This window comes from Pavona decussata, unplaced genomic scaffold, assembly GCF_977016875.1.
Source record: "Pavona decussata unplaced genomic scaffold, jaPavDecu1.1 SCAFFOLD_371, whole genome shotgun sequence".
NCBI classification, from domain to species: domain Eukaryota; kingdom Metazoa; phylum Cnidaria; class Anthozoa; order Scleractinia; family Agariciidae; genus Pavona; species Pavona decussata.
Window position 1 is genome coordinate 1,057,902 of NW_028145747.1, and position 15,146 is coordinate 1,073,047.

At 37.8% G+C, this 15,146-nt stretch overlaps 3 protein-coding genes and 1 pseudogene across 5 annotated transcripts in view; 3 read left to right on the top strand and 1 right to left on the bottom strand.

The window, feature by feature from the left end:
- The window catches only part of LOC146452367 (uncharacterized), a 176,731-nt pseudogene that overhangs the window by 129,660 nt on the left and 31,925 nt on the right, over positions 1-15,146 (top strand). The gene's annotated exons all lie outside the window — the stretch shown is intronic.
- LOC146452369 (uncharacterized) overlaps positions 1-15,146 on the top strand; it is a 160,228-nt gene that overhangs the window by 113,157 nt on the left and 31,925 nt on the right. The window lies entirely within an intron of this gene.
- LOC146452381 (trypsin-1-like) lies at positions 2,383-7,207 on the top strand. The gene is made up of 2 exons (XM_085098044.1): positions 2,383-3,234; positions 6,762-7,207. Exons 1-2 carry the CDS (start codon positions 2,991-2,993, stop codon positions 7,076-7,078), a joined length of 561 nt encoding a protein of 186 aa, XP_084954170.1. The 5' UTR covers positions 2,383-2,990; the 3' UTR covers positions 7,079-7,207.
- Positions 11,648-14,961, bottom strand: LOC146452382 (uncharacterized). Its single transcript, XM_085097935.1, has one exon. It carries the CDS (start codon positions 14,959-14,961, stop codon positions 11,926-11,928), a length of 3,036 nt encoding a protein of 1,011 aa, XP_084954061.1. The 3' UTR covers positions 11,648-11,925.

Consider the following 15,146-nt stretch of genomic DNA (forward strand, 5'->3'; position numbering starts at 1 on the left):
AAGACATCCGCACCAAAACATAATAATTTCATGTAATAGTAGTTTCTGTGCACTAGTAGGGTTATTGCTAACAAAGCTGAACCATTATTTTGACGATTCCACCGATTCAAATATGGTTTTTGGCCATTCAAAGTGACACAAAAAGTAGGTAATACTGCCCCTTAAAAGTTTGACCGAAAATAGACAACAACAGAATAAAAAAAACAAAACAACAACAACAGAATAAACAAAATGGACGGACATAAGCGATAAGCCACCCAATTTGCAGCGGTATGTTTGCAAAAACAACTTCCCTCCTTCTCGCTCTTTTGGAGTCGATCAAAAAAATTGTGCCGTCCATCAAGAAAATTGGGAATTTCGGTTATGCGACGCGATTGCAATTATTTTGCGAGCTTCGAAGGAGCAACTGTTTGGTCCATTCAAACGCAAGAAAATAGTGGATCAAATGAGATGGCCAAAGAAGTTCCTCTATGCTTCGAATTTTGAGGCCGTTGTGACCATTAAATGATGTTCACAAAATTAACTTCCCTCGCCCCCTTTCCCGCTGACCGCCGGTTAGCTCAGTTGGTAGAGTGGCGGACTACCGTGCGGGAGGTCGGGGGTTTAAACCCCCGCCGGACCAACACTCAGGGTCTTTAAATAACTGAGGAGAAAGTGCTGCCTTTGAACTGACATCTGCAAGTGGTTGACTTTCTAGTCTTCTCGGATAAAGACGATAAACCGTAGGCCCCGTCTCACAACCCTTGTTTGTAAATAACTCTGTGGGACATTAAAGAACCCACTCACTGTTCGCAAAGAGTAGGGGACGTTGTTCCCGGTGTTGTGGCCTGGTCTTTGAGTGTATATTCTCATGGTTGGGTGGGAAAATGCTCGGAGATATTAGCTGCATTAAGCTACTCTAAAAATCCGAGGGTTAGGAGGGTAAGTAAAGATATGATGATGATGATGATGATTGAGGTCCGGAGATCTTCGCCTCCGGAGATTTTCAAGGATTTGTTTACCTTATTCGTGCAACAGTGTCTGTGACCCATGTTTGAGTGAATAAGATGCTTTGGTTGACAATTGTCAACTGAACTATGCCGTGCTAATCACCTCACATCATACCTGTATAATATTCGCCCGTATCTAGTTTTACCGATACTGTGACGTCATATTTATAGATTCCCCAATTCCTTTGTGTCATTATCGCCCAAGGTGATATCCAGGCTAATATAAGTTCAGACAGTGCAAGCTGCAAGCACTGCATAAATAGTGGGTAGACAAACAGATCAGAAATTTTGATTTTGCTTCAGACGACAGCGAAACATACTGTCACATATATGAATTACACTTCATGACTATTTTCTCCAATATCACAATGTTTATGTAACTTCTAACCCCATTATCGGTCATGTTGTAGCCTGTCAATACAGCCTTCTCTCATCACTCCTGCTCGCTAGGCGCGCCCCAAGCGGAGGAGAATGATTTGAGGCGGTGGTATTGATATTGGCTTTAGTTATAATTAGTGCAACATTCTGAACAGCATGTTACGAAACGTGAATTGCAAGCTTGGAAGGAAATCCAAGTTGCGGCTGAAAGTACTTACATGTTCTTTGGGTTTAAGCTTTGCCTTTTGGGAGGAAACTAGAGCTCTATCCAATTTTTTGTTTTCAATGCTCTCTGAAACAATTTGACGAGCTACCTTTGCTGGCAACCTTTTAAAAAGCTGCAACTTGTATTTCAGATCATCCACAGCAAATAAATAACTGCATATTGAAAAGTTTGATCTTTCCAATCCTTTCCAAAGCCATCAGTACAATAATAATTTATGTTGGACACTGACCTTTCCAGATATTGATATCTATAAAGCAACCTCCTTGCATAAAATACTAACCTCATTCATGATCTTACTGCTCTCTGGCTTATCCATCATTAGGCGTCTTAGCTTTAAGGGTCTTTCGCGTAAAAACCATCCAATATGCTTGAAAGGGACAGGATGAGGTTAACGCTTTCTTGCAAAAAGATTGGCTTAAGTGGCACCAGTGCCTTCGCTGTTTGAAATGTGTATGTTGCAAACATTTCACAGAACCGAAAGAAAGGTCTTTTCCCCAAGAAAACAGAGTATACAATAGGATAGGATAGGATAGGATAGGATAGGATAGAATGGGATGGGATGGGATGGGATGGGATGGGATGGGATGGGATGGGCTGGGATAGGATAGGATAGGATAGGATAGGATAGGATAGAATAGGATAGGATAGGATAGGATACAGTACAGTACAGTGCAATTTAATATATACAATAGATGTTTATTGAATCATACACTTGGCTATAGTTAAAGTGACTAAAGCAATGACACACCAGCTGTTTTTTTTAGTATTCAGCATACATAAAGATAAAAATTTAAACATGCTTAAGTATAGATCGTATCGCTTGTGGTATCTGAATATTAAGATTATTGTAAGCAAGAATCGCTAAATATCACACTAGGTTAAAAACAGTGACATTGAGATGACAGATATATTTAAATTGCTTGGTAATAAAAATCTTTTAAGGTCAAGTTTCCCAAAACTATCTCTTAAAGCCTTATAATTAACAACTATTCTACAAGAGCATGTTGGATATGAGATGATAGATCGTCTCAGATCCAATAGGCGTGAGTGGAATGATTGTTTCATTAAAAACAGTTCCTAGATCTTGCTGATTTTGCTTTGCAAGAACAACTAGGAGACAATTTAGTACTGTAGTTGCTTTCTCTCTGACATGGCTTAATGGCTCATATACGATGGCCGCTAAGGCAATCAAATCCCAGGAATTGCATCATATAATGATCTAGATTCTAATAACTTCTGTTCTATGTGAATCTGGTGTGGAGTTTTACAGTTTCAGTGCCAGGTAACGCCATAATTTCAGGTCATAGGTAGTGGTATTATAAAACCCTCGGCAATCTTAGAATATCGTTCCCCCCCAGGTCCTCTTTGAGTACAGACTGTTCAGAAGAATCTTAGCCATGAATCACTTTCCTCTTTTTAGTCTTGGCATCCATTACATGTTTCAGCAATCTCCAACAGAGCAGCAATTTTATGCAACAAGAGTAATTTCACATCCCAGCTACAATGCAGGTGCAAGTTCTACACATGACATTGCCATGTTGAAATTGGATAGGTCTGTTGAACTCAACGACGCTGTTAACCTGGCTTGTCTGCCTGGATTGAGTGAGAGTGTGGCGGTTGGCACAGACTGCTGGGTGACAGGTATGAGTGATGAAAAGGTGACTCAGTTATAATGGTAATATTACTAAAGGGGGTATAATTCGGTGTGTTATCATCTGAGTCATTAATAAACTTAAATAATTAAAAATTGAAGACTTTGTAGCAGAATCAGATTTGCATAACTCGATTTGACCTGGGCTTTCTTTTCTGAGCCTGAGGGGAGGAGGGATTGAGTCATAACCGACCCCACCCCCCTTACCTTATGCCGTCACCAAATTAAAAACAATGAAACTATGGGTTGTATAATCGTTCAAACCCTTTACCTTTGAGGTACAAGAAATGGGAAATGGCGTCATATGAAATGAAAATTATGCCTTTTTTCTGGCTAGCTGGATAGAGAACCATGTGCATTTAACCATTTAACTGCACACATAAATGAAAACTGTAGGAGAGGTAACGGCAACTAAAAAGAAAACCAAAAACCTAGAATGACAAAAACAGGCGGTGTGCCACATAGACTAGCAAAGTAGAAATCAGAGGAAAACAGATCACTATAAAATAAACGAAAGACTTACATCTTGTCCTTGTAACGCTAGCGCAAGTCCCTAAAGCCGTAAAACGTAACAAAGATCGTAAAAGCTTCACTGTTTGAAACCGTGCAGTGTCTTTAACGTAAACATTCCGTTCGATGGGTCGTTCGATGAGCGAAACAAACTACAATGAAGCTGGTCGGGAGCTAGTCCTCGGCCCAGACCACCGCAATGTCACGCAAGTTTAAAAACGTCACGCACAATTCTGCGATAACTTGCTGTCAGGTCTGTCAGTTTAGTTTTGTCTACTTACTTATGTAAACTGTCTTCATTTTCTTGATAATGATGACAGGATGTCATTGAAACGTCGAAATCTCTCCGCGTTATTTTTTCTAATTTGACACAACGTAAAAAGAAGCTAAAGTATCTCAGGAAAGTTTTAAAAAGATCAGAAATTTTGATGGTACTTGCTTTTTATAATACGATATTAATCCTATTTCGCCTGAGATCCGGCGCAAAGTGCTCGAGCCGACTTCTTTGAACACAATTAATTTTTTTTGAAAATATTGAAGAAACTAAATCAAAACTAAAGCTAAATTTTGTGTCTTTTCCTACAAGTTATCTGGCCATCAAGTTATAGATCACTGTAACTTGATGTTTCCAAAACAAAAATATTTTGACAGCGATAAATATTTGTACCGTTTCTCGAGAAATTAAAAGTTGATCCTTTTAACATTTACATTTTTGTACCACTTTAAGGTTTCTTTATTGATTTCAATAACATTTGAGTCAGTCTGGATTATATTCTACAGCCTTAGAAAAGACCAACAGTTAACCCTTTGAGGACCAACAGCGCATACAGCTGTTTCGACAAAGGTTGTCCAAAAAAAGCTAAAAGCGTACGCGACAACGCCGAAAGGTAGTCTAGGAAATACATACATACATGATACTTTATTGGCTCGTCCCCACGGGGCTTTTCAGCGTCAAAAAACAAATTTCGACAAGCTCACAATCCATAATGCCTCGATCGTACAGCGACTTGAGATGGCGGTCAATATGGATTCTGAGCTTTTGTTGAAATTTATTGGGTATTTCCCAGACTACCTTTTGGCATCGTCGCGTACGCGTTTACGCTTTTTTGGACAACCTTTGTCGAAACAGCTGTATACAGCGGTGTCGGAAATACCGTTCAAGCTTTCATGATTTGCTTCTTGTTTAACTTAAATCACAACGTCATGATATTCTAATAATGTGTGAATGGCACCAACTGGTGTATTTGGCCATCATCACACCCAGCAAACCGACTACACCTCCCGCTTTTCGCTGCACATCACCGTTCGTTTGACAACAAAGCCCAAACTGAAATGCCAATTTTTCGGCCAAAGAACAATTGCAATACCAAAAATTACTCTTATTTATGGTCAATATTTAATCCAAAACATTTGTTCAAAAATGAAAAGTCAACATTTACGGCGAACCTCAAACTCAGACCTTGGTATTTGAGTGGACGTTTTCCTCTCAACGTTTTCCGCGGGCTATACATCTGCCACTTTATCAGACCTCAAGTTGCCTTGTTCACGCCCGAAAAGAATTTTGGGTGATTCAGCCACAGCGCGAGCGTAGAACTCCTCCTCCTTCCATTTCAAATAGTGTTTGAGTGTCAAGCCACCCAGTACTACCAGTAAAATATCGAATCAGTTGAATTTTTTACTACTCCAAACGCGCCCAAATTGCCTTGGTTGGTCCCGGAATCCATCCACAAAACGGCCAGAGAGACAACTTCACTCCTGGGCTGAGTTGCTCGAAGCATAGTTAGCGCTAACCACTGGTTATGAGGTATTAAAACCTATAGGTTGTCATGTTATTTAACCCGGGTTAGCCCTAACCATGCTTCGAACAACTGGGCCCTGGGCCTCCATGTTTGCTGCACAGCATGTTTCACGACTCAGTCAACGTGAAACCACCTCTCACCTCTGTTTCCTTTCAGAGGCTTTTCTCTACCCACAATCTAGCTTAATGATACCCAGACTGGGGGCTTCTGCAGAGGAAAACGGCTCGAAAAACACTTATAAAGCGATAAACTTACCAGATTCGAGCTCATGCACTCGCTCGAACATGTGCGTCACGTGACAATTTAGTCACAGCATCTGAAAATCGCAGATATTTTTATGGTATCCCTGTACACGAAGTCATTGTATCCATAATAGTCAATAAATAGTCCGAACCACTTTATTTCTTCATGAACGGAGAGGCCATAAAAATATCTGCTGTCCGCGTGTTGGCTAAATTGTCACGTGACGCACATGACGATTGTTGTTTGTTCAAGCGAGTGCCTGGTACGTTTATCGCTATATAATATTTTTTCGAGCCATTTTTCTCTGCGAGAAAAAAACTCCAACTTTTCAAGGTGCAAACGTCCTACAACAGTAGGCTCGTTCGGTTGCGTAAATCCTGAAAACTTGGCTGCTGGATAGCTACTCAGATTCAATAATGTTATTAAAGTTATGATTTGGCTTCAAACATACAGCAGCTACTTCAGATTTCGCGTGTTTAAGTTCATGTTATTATGCTCATTTATTCGGCAGCCGGCTAAATGAAGAAGGGGCTAGGTCAACTGTATGCTTACTATGAAATGGATACTGCCATATTGTTATTACTTACTGTTATTATTATTCAGTACCAGATGAATGAAAGTATCAAAAAGTAAAATCAAATGGAAATCTTCAAAAATTCATTAATAATTCATAGGCCCATTGACCTATCAAATGGTTGATAAAACATCACGTGCAGTGGTTTTAAAACCCGATAAAATCTCTTCCTTATTGGTATGTGGTGTTAAATGTTTTTCTCGTATGCTAATTTCCAACGTTCACAAAAGCATCATTGTTATGAATTTAGACACACGCTTTTCCAGGAATGTTTTTGCAGCCTTTTAAAAAAACTCGTAGCAAGTGTTTTATCGGGTCTAAAACCACACAGCTGCGTCTCGTGGTTTTAAATCCCGATTAAACACTGCTGCTCTCTGTTTCTCTTTTTCAGGATTTGGAGCCACCTATCTACGCTCGGATGATCTTATGCAAGTTTCCGTCCCAATCGTATCTCACTCCACTTGTCAATACAGCTATCCAGAAGAAACAATCGACGACAGCATGATCTGCGCTGGCTATCCAGAGAGCGGTAAAGACTCTTGCGTAGGGGATTTAGGGGGTCCCATGGTGTGTGAAGCCAACGGCAAGTTCTTCCTGGAGGGTGTGGTATCGTGGGGATACGGATGTGCGCGCCCAAGGCGATACGGTGTCTACGCCAGGGTACGCCACTTTAGGCAATGGATGGATCATGTTATGAGCCAATATTAAGGAAAGAGGCTGATAAGCTTGTTAATGATGTCCGGAGCAAAAAAGAAGGCGCAGGTCTTAAAACCGGTTTAGACATACGCAAATAAGTATTGTAAACATGTGAAAGTGTAGGAAATAAAATGTATTGTACTGTACTCGCACTGTCAAACTCCATGAAATGATACGCATATGACGTCACGAGCCATTTCTTTCCTGAAGACCACTTAAAGTATTGCAGGCTTCTCTAATGCAAACGGGGTAATGGCGGACAGATTTTTAGGTCTTTTTGGCTGCCCACTTTGCGACTTATCTCGCTTCCATCGTTCTAAATACAAATGCGTTGTATTATTAGAAATGTACTGACTCAATTGACGTTGAAAAAACAGCCGAAAAGAAAGACAAAACTTTTCGTCGTAGTAGTTGGAAAACTTGAAGTCAAGTTTTAAAGTCATCTGAGGAGAGCACTTCGAAAGCTTGGCTAAAATCCGCTTGAATCTCAAGCACACGCTTACCTTCCTCACCGTATTTTAAGAAGGATAATTATGAATCCTTTCTGTGCAACTCATTCAAGAAAAAGTTCAATTGTTGAGACACAAGCCATCGTTGTAAACAGAGTTGAATTCAGATCGGGCGCCATTTTTGAATCGGACAGCCGTGTTGCTGGAATGTCATGAAAAACTCAAGGTCAAACCTAGGTGCGAGTACTAAAACGGGGGAGTCCACGTGAAACCTTTTGCTCGCAACAGACTACATACAGCAGCCCCTCCCGGTTAGGTGCAGATGGCGGTATTTTCCCATTTGGAATCACGTTAATTTTGCGACGATTTTATTAACCGACACATAGTTTTAGTAAATTTAATTTTTGTAATAGATAACCTCTGAAGCGCTGTTGTTGTAGAGTTGGGCATTGTTTTGCTATTTAGCTCTGGGGATGTCCTTAGCTGCTCGATCGCTCGAAACCCGCAACCAGATTTCTTATAATGTCACAACTCTTTCCTCATAAATAACCCTTAAATAATTAAACTAAACTTTTACCATGATCAGACATTTTCTGTTGTTTGCTTGGCCGAATCCAAAATAAACCTATGGTTGTTAACACATCAAGGGGATAATTAAGGTCCCGCTTAAGAAATAATTGCCCCTTCCGATCCGAAGTTTAAATGGAGGCTGGGGACGAGTTTCCATTTAATCAGAAATCGGAGTCCATCACAAGAACCATCACATTAAATGTAATCAGTTTACCAAGTTTGAGGTTCTGTTATTAGATTTCAACCATGTAGAAGGCTTTCAAAAATCGGAACAATTAGAGATTTTGTACAGGGATTTGGAGGACACCATCTCAGAATTAGAGACATTTGTATGGAATTTGGGCGTCCTTTGACAGGTCACAGCCTGATTAACGCGCTACAAAACATAACCAAACCTGGTAAACATACTAATTCTTATGCAATCTTTCCAGAATAGGCAATTATAATCGAATCCAAAATAGCCCAAACACGCTCCCACTTTATGTATCTTATAGATTTTGTGGTAAATAAATACATCAGACTTTGAAAGTACTTTTTTTTTCTTTCTCGGGAACACCTTTCTTATATAAAAAAAAAAAGACATCAGGGAATATTTATGCTAAGTGAATCAGTCATTTTTTCACATAGGATAACTGTGAGGACCTGTTATATCAAAGGAACAAAGAAAGTTAACGTGTAAAGGCAAGATATAACGTACTATGCGAAAATATGCTTCACCGGCGAGGATTCGAACCCAGGTCTCCTGTGTTCAAGGCATGCGCAGACACCTGTAGTGTAGTGGTTATCACGTCTGCCTTCTTATCTAACACCGGTTTCGGTTCTTGAGCCTAAAACTTGCGTTAATATCCAAAAGAATTCTTACTCTAACCGCTTGTAATTTAACAGAAAAATCTATTGGGGTATTTTAAAGATATCTCGATTTATACAAAGTAGGAACTTTTTCATTCATCTGCGCTTTATTTTAACTGTTTTTAAACATAAAATCCTAAAATCGGAGACGCCCATGCCATAAAGCTCAATATACATTTAGAATGTTTTGCTACGAGGACTGACCTTTTAAACAGAAAGATAAAGTGTCAAGTTTTATTTGGCAAGAGACATTGGTAAAAGATGCGGGAATAAACAAAATCACCCCGTAAAAATTGATTCATTATTTACTTGAAAACGCTCCTACAGATTTTTTTTCTAATTTCGCCTGCAAGTTGTCTACATTGAGGAGTTTAAATCCCTATTTTTTAGTCATAAAGTGTCTGACTAGATTTGGAGATGTTTAAAAATGAGAGGCTGTGCACTACCGTTGCTATGGTAATACCTGTTGCTTGGAAACCGAAGAGAAAATTAACTTTGATGATATGTTGAAATGATGATGTAGTATGAAGGAGATCGAAGTTGATCTTCTATGCGAGATTGTAATTCCAAAACTTCCACCCCATGTCTAAAAGAGTGCCGCGAGCCTCCTTGAGACGCAAAATCTCAAGACATTGTCCAGGTCAGTCTTTTTGTGATGGTAATTGAGAATTTTGTTTATCTATTTTCTTCTTCCGTTGTTTTCTTTTTTCGTGAAGTGCAGGGAGCTGTGGTGGAGTAGGAAATCATCCCCGTGCAGGGATATAAAGATCATGAAAGATAGTACACCCTGCAATTAACATTTTTTGCGTATCTGATGGCTCCTGCGAAACATTATATGCCCAGATGTCAAGTGAGGAATATAAGAGTGGTGAACTTTGTTCTGTATCCGTCTGAGACACCCTTACACCTTACCTGGGGTGGGGGTGGTCATTTTTTCACTCTCGTTTCCAGAAGAAAACCAATTTTCTTCAGACCAAAAAACTCATATCAGTCTCCTTGCGATTACCTTTGCCTGTAGAAAACCATGTATAATTGTCACTTCCTTTCATATCAGCCTTGTTCGGTTTCAATCATCGATTTCTTTCCACTTATTCCATCACGTGCACTAAGGGTCGATCTCATGACTGTCATGAGATGAAGACAATCTGTATAAGGTTGCTATCCCAAAATAGAAACAACAAGATGCCTATACTGGCATTTACGCGTGATGCTGTTCCTGATTTATTTCCATTGTACGCTTCACAGCTATCCTGAGATTATAACGGCAATTGCTTTCGGAAAACGTCATGACCCGGGGCAGATTACACTATCTGACTCAGGAGACAGAAGATAATATTATTGTTGAAGACAAAAAGTTTACTTAATGAAGACGTAAACTTTAAGTAGAAATTGACAATCAGACTTTGAATGTTTTTTATGAAGTGGATTTCCAATAACGTTTAGGCATCAGTTCGACAAAGTCTGCAGCGCAGGTTTCCTGGCTCTTTGCACTGCGAAGCACAATCTGGTCCGCAGTCAATACCGCGAGCTGTCCCTTTTCTATCTTTTAAACTGTCGAGTAGTTCTTGGAACTTATCCTTTCGATTTACCCCTTCTAAAAGGTTAATTTTCTTTCTGTAAACAGCACATTTGAATCTAAAACATTAAAACGATATGGTCGCTTGCTCCTTGTCAGTTCCAGGTACGTGACGATGTACTACATAGTTTAATTTCCTCTTCACGCCGTAGTTATCAAGAAGATAGCACAACTCACTGTATTGGAGCTGCAAGTTACTCTACAAAGCAAGCAAAAAAAAAAAAAAAACAGACTGAACAAATGCTTTATCCATGTGCACATACTTTTGAATACAGTAATATTTTTTTCTTTATCTACAGTTTTCTAAGATTTCTTGCACTTGTAAGTACTGCCGGGAGCTACAGCATTGTGCAGCAATAGTCTTGATTCCTGTAGCTGTCATATATTCACATCTTCGTATAATGAGTTTCTTCAACGGAGGCCAATGAATGCTGATAATACGCATACCATCACTATCGTAATCCATGATGTTACACTTCCCCATATCAAGAAATATCAGTTTAAAGCAGTTTTGAACGATGTGAGTTATGCCGACATCTCGTAGAGCTTTGTATCCTTTGATATTCAAGTAGTTTAACTTAACACAGTGCTTCCCAATGTATTTTATTCCATTGTCTGTCACTGGACACTTTGCTTCACTGAGATACTTCAGGTTTGCAGAATTCTTTCCAAACTTGAAACTGTCGCCTGTGCCTTTTTCAATAGGCGACAGCGCGAAGGAGTCCTTGCGCCAAACCGAACATTGGTACTTGAAGCACCCCCTCGAGAAGGGCTAGCTTGAACTGTCCTCAATTTAATTGTTTAAAAATTCCCTTTCTGAAGCAGTTCTTGTGGTCTTCCAAAATTCTTGAAGCCTCGTTTGTTGTTGTTGGGTAAATTGATCCATGAGTTATGTTTGTCGTCTAAGTACCGGATCTTTATATTACATTTCTTCAGGAAGTTTAGACTTGAGCATCTACCCATTATATCTTGCGCTAGTGACTGAAAAGAATAATGGCTGGAATCACTAATGCTACTGGAATCATAAAGCTGATCCATTTCTTTCATTTACAAATTAATTTATTAGAAAATCTATTTGTATTCTGCATACTTAACTTGATAATACAATCCATCGACGCATTAATCAAATCAATCAAGTTCTACAGCTCAACAAAACATCACAGTAAGGAATCGAACGTTGATATAGAAAAAGTAAAAAGCCTTTTTGTATCCTACTTACTTGATAACAGAATCCATAAATGCATTGATGACAATACATCCACTCGGCTAGGAAGGATGGACGGGCTCCTTTCTGTGTCTCATCAGATCAAATCATATCAAAGTATTTAACATTCTTTTTTGATTTAACGAATTATTTTTTGTATTGGAGACACGAAGTCTATTATTTATCAAATACGAAACGGTAAACGCGAAGTTTAAATTCGTATTGTTATTTTTATTGCATCATGATCAGAGTAGTACACATTGATTACTGAACTATCAATATTAAGTTTATTTGCTTGTCTGATGTAAACATGGTCTAGTAAACTACCTGAAATAAATGTAGGTATCTCTACAATCTGTAAATAATCTAAAGACTGCATTAATGATGAGAGTGGTTCCATGTCTTTGCTGCTAAAATAGTTAATATTGAAATCTCCCAGGATTATATCGATAGGATTACTTCTAACTAAATAGTCAATACCATTAATAAGGTCAAGTATGTTTGAGTTATTTTTACGATAAATTAAAAGGAGAGAAATATTTACGTCGTATGATCTATGGTTGTTAAATGTGAACATAAACCTAACAGCATTTAAAGTTGGGTAGTATTCTTGATTTGTTACATGAAATTTTTTTTTGATGCATATGGCCAAACTTGAATATTTATCTGAATTATGATCATACCTATATAAGGAAAAAGGAGATAAATTATCTATAATATCTGAATCGTTATCATTAGGTAAAAGTTGAGTCTCAGTGAATGCTATAAGATCATTTTTCAAAATATTTACATCACATTTAACATCAGAGCTATGTTTTCTTAGGGAGCGTATATTTAAAAGACATAATGTTACAACTAAATTGTTATCTTCTATTTTTCGTTTATTTGAATGTGTAATATCTTTTAAATCTACTAACTTGAAACTTCTTAATCTATCATATTCATTATGTACTCTAGGATCTGCTTTTATGTGTTTAGTATTGATTTCTCCTAAAATATGAAGTCCTTGAAGTGAAGTTGACCTGCTTAACGCAACATATACTTGTCCATAGTTAAAAGATCTTTGTTTGTTCAAATGGAAACTTATAACAACATTTCGCAGTGTTAAACCCTGGACTTTATGAATTGTACATGCCCAAGCTAGACTTATTGGAAATTGAATTCTCTGTACTTCTGGAGAAGATGGTTTACCTGGTCGAACTTTTATTTTTGATAATACTTGTTCAATAGGAACAACAGCATTTTCTCTAGCAAATATACTACTACTGTTTTGTATTAAAGTTCTTCCTGCTTCATTATCATCAAACTTTATATAAACCACAGTTGGTTTTTGTGTTTTTTTATTGACATGAATCTTAACAACAGTTCCCATTTGCCCATTTATAAGTCTATCTGCAATATTAATATTTGTAGTAAGCATTACTCTAGCACCTTCTTTAATCTTCACTTCAAATTCAAGCCCTCCTGTTTCAGATCTCCCTCTCGATAATACTTTGTCAATATCTTGTTTTGTAACATTTGATGGATACTGGTCTGTAGCTCTAAGTACAAACAAAGGTGTAGATAATTGTAAAAGTTGTTTGTTGTTATGTTCATTAACAGGATCATTTTCTGCCCAGATGTGAAGTGCATTCAAGGGGTAATTGTTTGTTGATGGGACTAATACTCGAGAATTAATACAATTAAGATCCTCTTCAGTTTGTGAAGCTGTTCTAAATCTGTTTAAAATTTCGGCGAACTGCCGATCATTTTTCTGCCTCATAATGTCAGTCAATTCTATCATCGTGAAGACATGCCATGGATGACATAAATTGAAACACTCATTGTTGAATTTTTCAAAAATAGGTTTCCTCCGTATAGGTGGTAGTTGATACAAATCTCCTACAGCTATAATACTTATACCAGCAAATAGTTTAGAGCTGGATGATCCAAAAATGTCCCTTAGCCTTTGATGTATATGAAGAAGAGTAATGTTAGAAACCATAGAAATTTCATCTATTATAATAAGCTTTAATTCCGACAGTGTAAGTCTCATTTGTGTTTTCTTTTGGTCAGACATTGCTGGAAGATTGTCACCGGTTTCTTTAGGGATAGCCAACGCTGAATGTATAGTTGTTCCGCCTATGTGTATCGCAGAAACACCAGTGGGCGCCATTAACAGGACTGTTGGCAGATCAGGATTATTTGTTGTCTGTCTAAATGTTTTAATTGCTGTCTGATATATTGTATTTATTACATGACTTTTCCCTGAGCCAGCACCTCCAGTCATAAAAAGATATATTGGGTTAATGTCGTAAGGTTTTAGAGAACGAAGATTTTTAACTTTGTTTCTACACCAGCGTAGCACACTATCATACGCAATACGCTGTTTCTTGTTTAACGACCTTATATGTTCACGTAATAGATCATCAGAAATTTCCCTTGGTTGAACATAACTTGTAATTGTTGCATTTGTAGACACTTTATCACTACTAGAATTGGAAGAAAGATGTGAAATAATTTGTTCATTAAATGATTCTTCATCACTTTCAACATTACTTTGCATATCTAATTGCAAGTCTTCATTTTCTTGATCATTTAAAGAATCAAAGGAATGGCTAAAATTATTAACTTCACTATTTCTTAGGGCTTCTAATGCTTCTGTTATAGCATCTGCTTCAGGTTCAAATATTGTTCTTTTTTGTTCAACAATAGCTTGCACTTTAGGCTCATAAAATCTTGATGCGTATGTTTGTCCATTGCCAATAAGACTATCTTCATTACGCCATGGATAGTACAGCATAAGTAAGTGGTGAAAGTACTTTTCGGGCTCTTTTACTTTGTTAGGTCTATGATACCGTAATACAGCCTTAGTTTTTCTACATTTCATAACTTCATTTGTGTTTATTAATCTTATTTTGGATGGTAAATAGTTAATGACATCTGCATTTGTAGTAAATTGAACATGTGATTCTATAACATCATCTGTAAGAATTTCAGGTTGTGCATCGCTTGTCTCACAATCATTTTTGTATTCTTTGTAATAATATGTAGCAAATTCAGCTAGACATAAGTTATCAATAATTGGGATTTTGTTAGGTCTGATGCTATAGCGTTCGATTATATTGGATTTGTAAATATCTGTACTATCTTCATCTAACTCATCAAGTTCTATTTTGCTCTTTGCAACTCGAATTCTATTGTCAGGTAAATCTGTGCTCACAAAAACTGTTTTAGGGAAAACTTTTCTCAACCAAAGTTCAGGCATACATCTATATACACATTCTTGTGAACTCACTTCTCTAGTAGAAAGAAAAGCCGCTCCTATTTTTCTCAAACTGTCTTTAATGGCCAAATTTGAAGTCTTTGCTTCTTTTGCTGCATTGGCAATAGCCTGTGAACATTCTGTTTCATCCTTTATGAAGTATGAGCAAACATAAGTTATACATTTGT

Excerpts from the sequence above, each read along its gene's own strand:
- LOC146452381 (XM_085098044.1), top strand. The coding sequence starts at position 2,991 with ATGAATCACTTTCCTCTTTTTAGTCTTGGCATCCATTACATGTTTCAG. Across the intron at positions 3,235-6,761 it reads CACAGACTGCTGGGTGACAG|GATTTGGAGCCACCTATCTA; the intron begins GTATGAGTGATG and ends TCTCTTTTTCAG.
- LOC146452382 (XM_085097935.1), bottom strand. The coding sequence starts at position 14,961 with ATGCCTGAACTTTGGTTGAGAAAAGTTTTCCCTAAAACAGTTTTTGTG.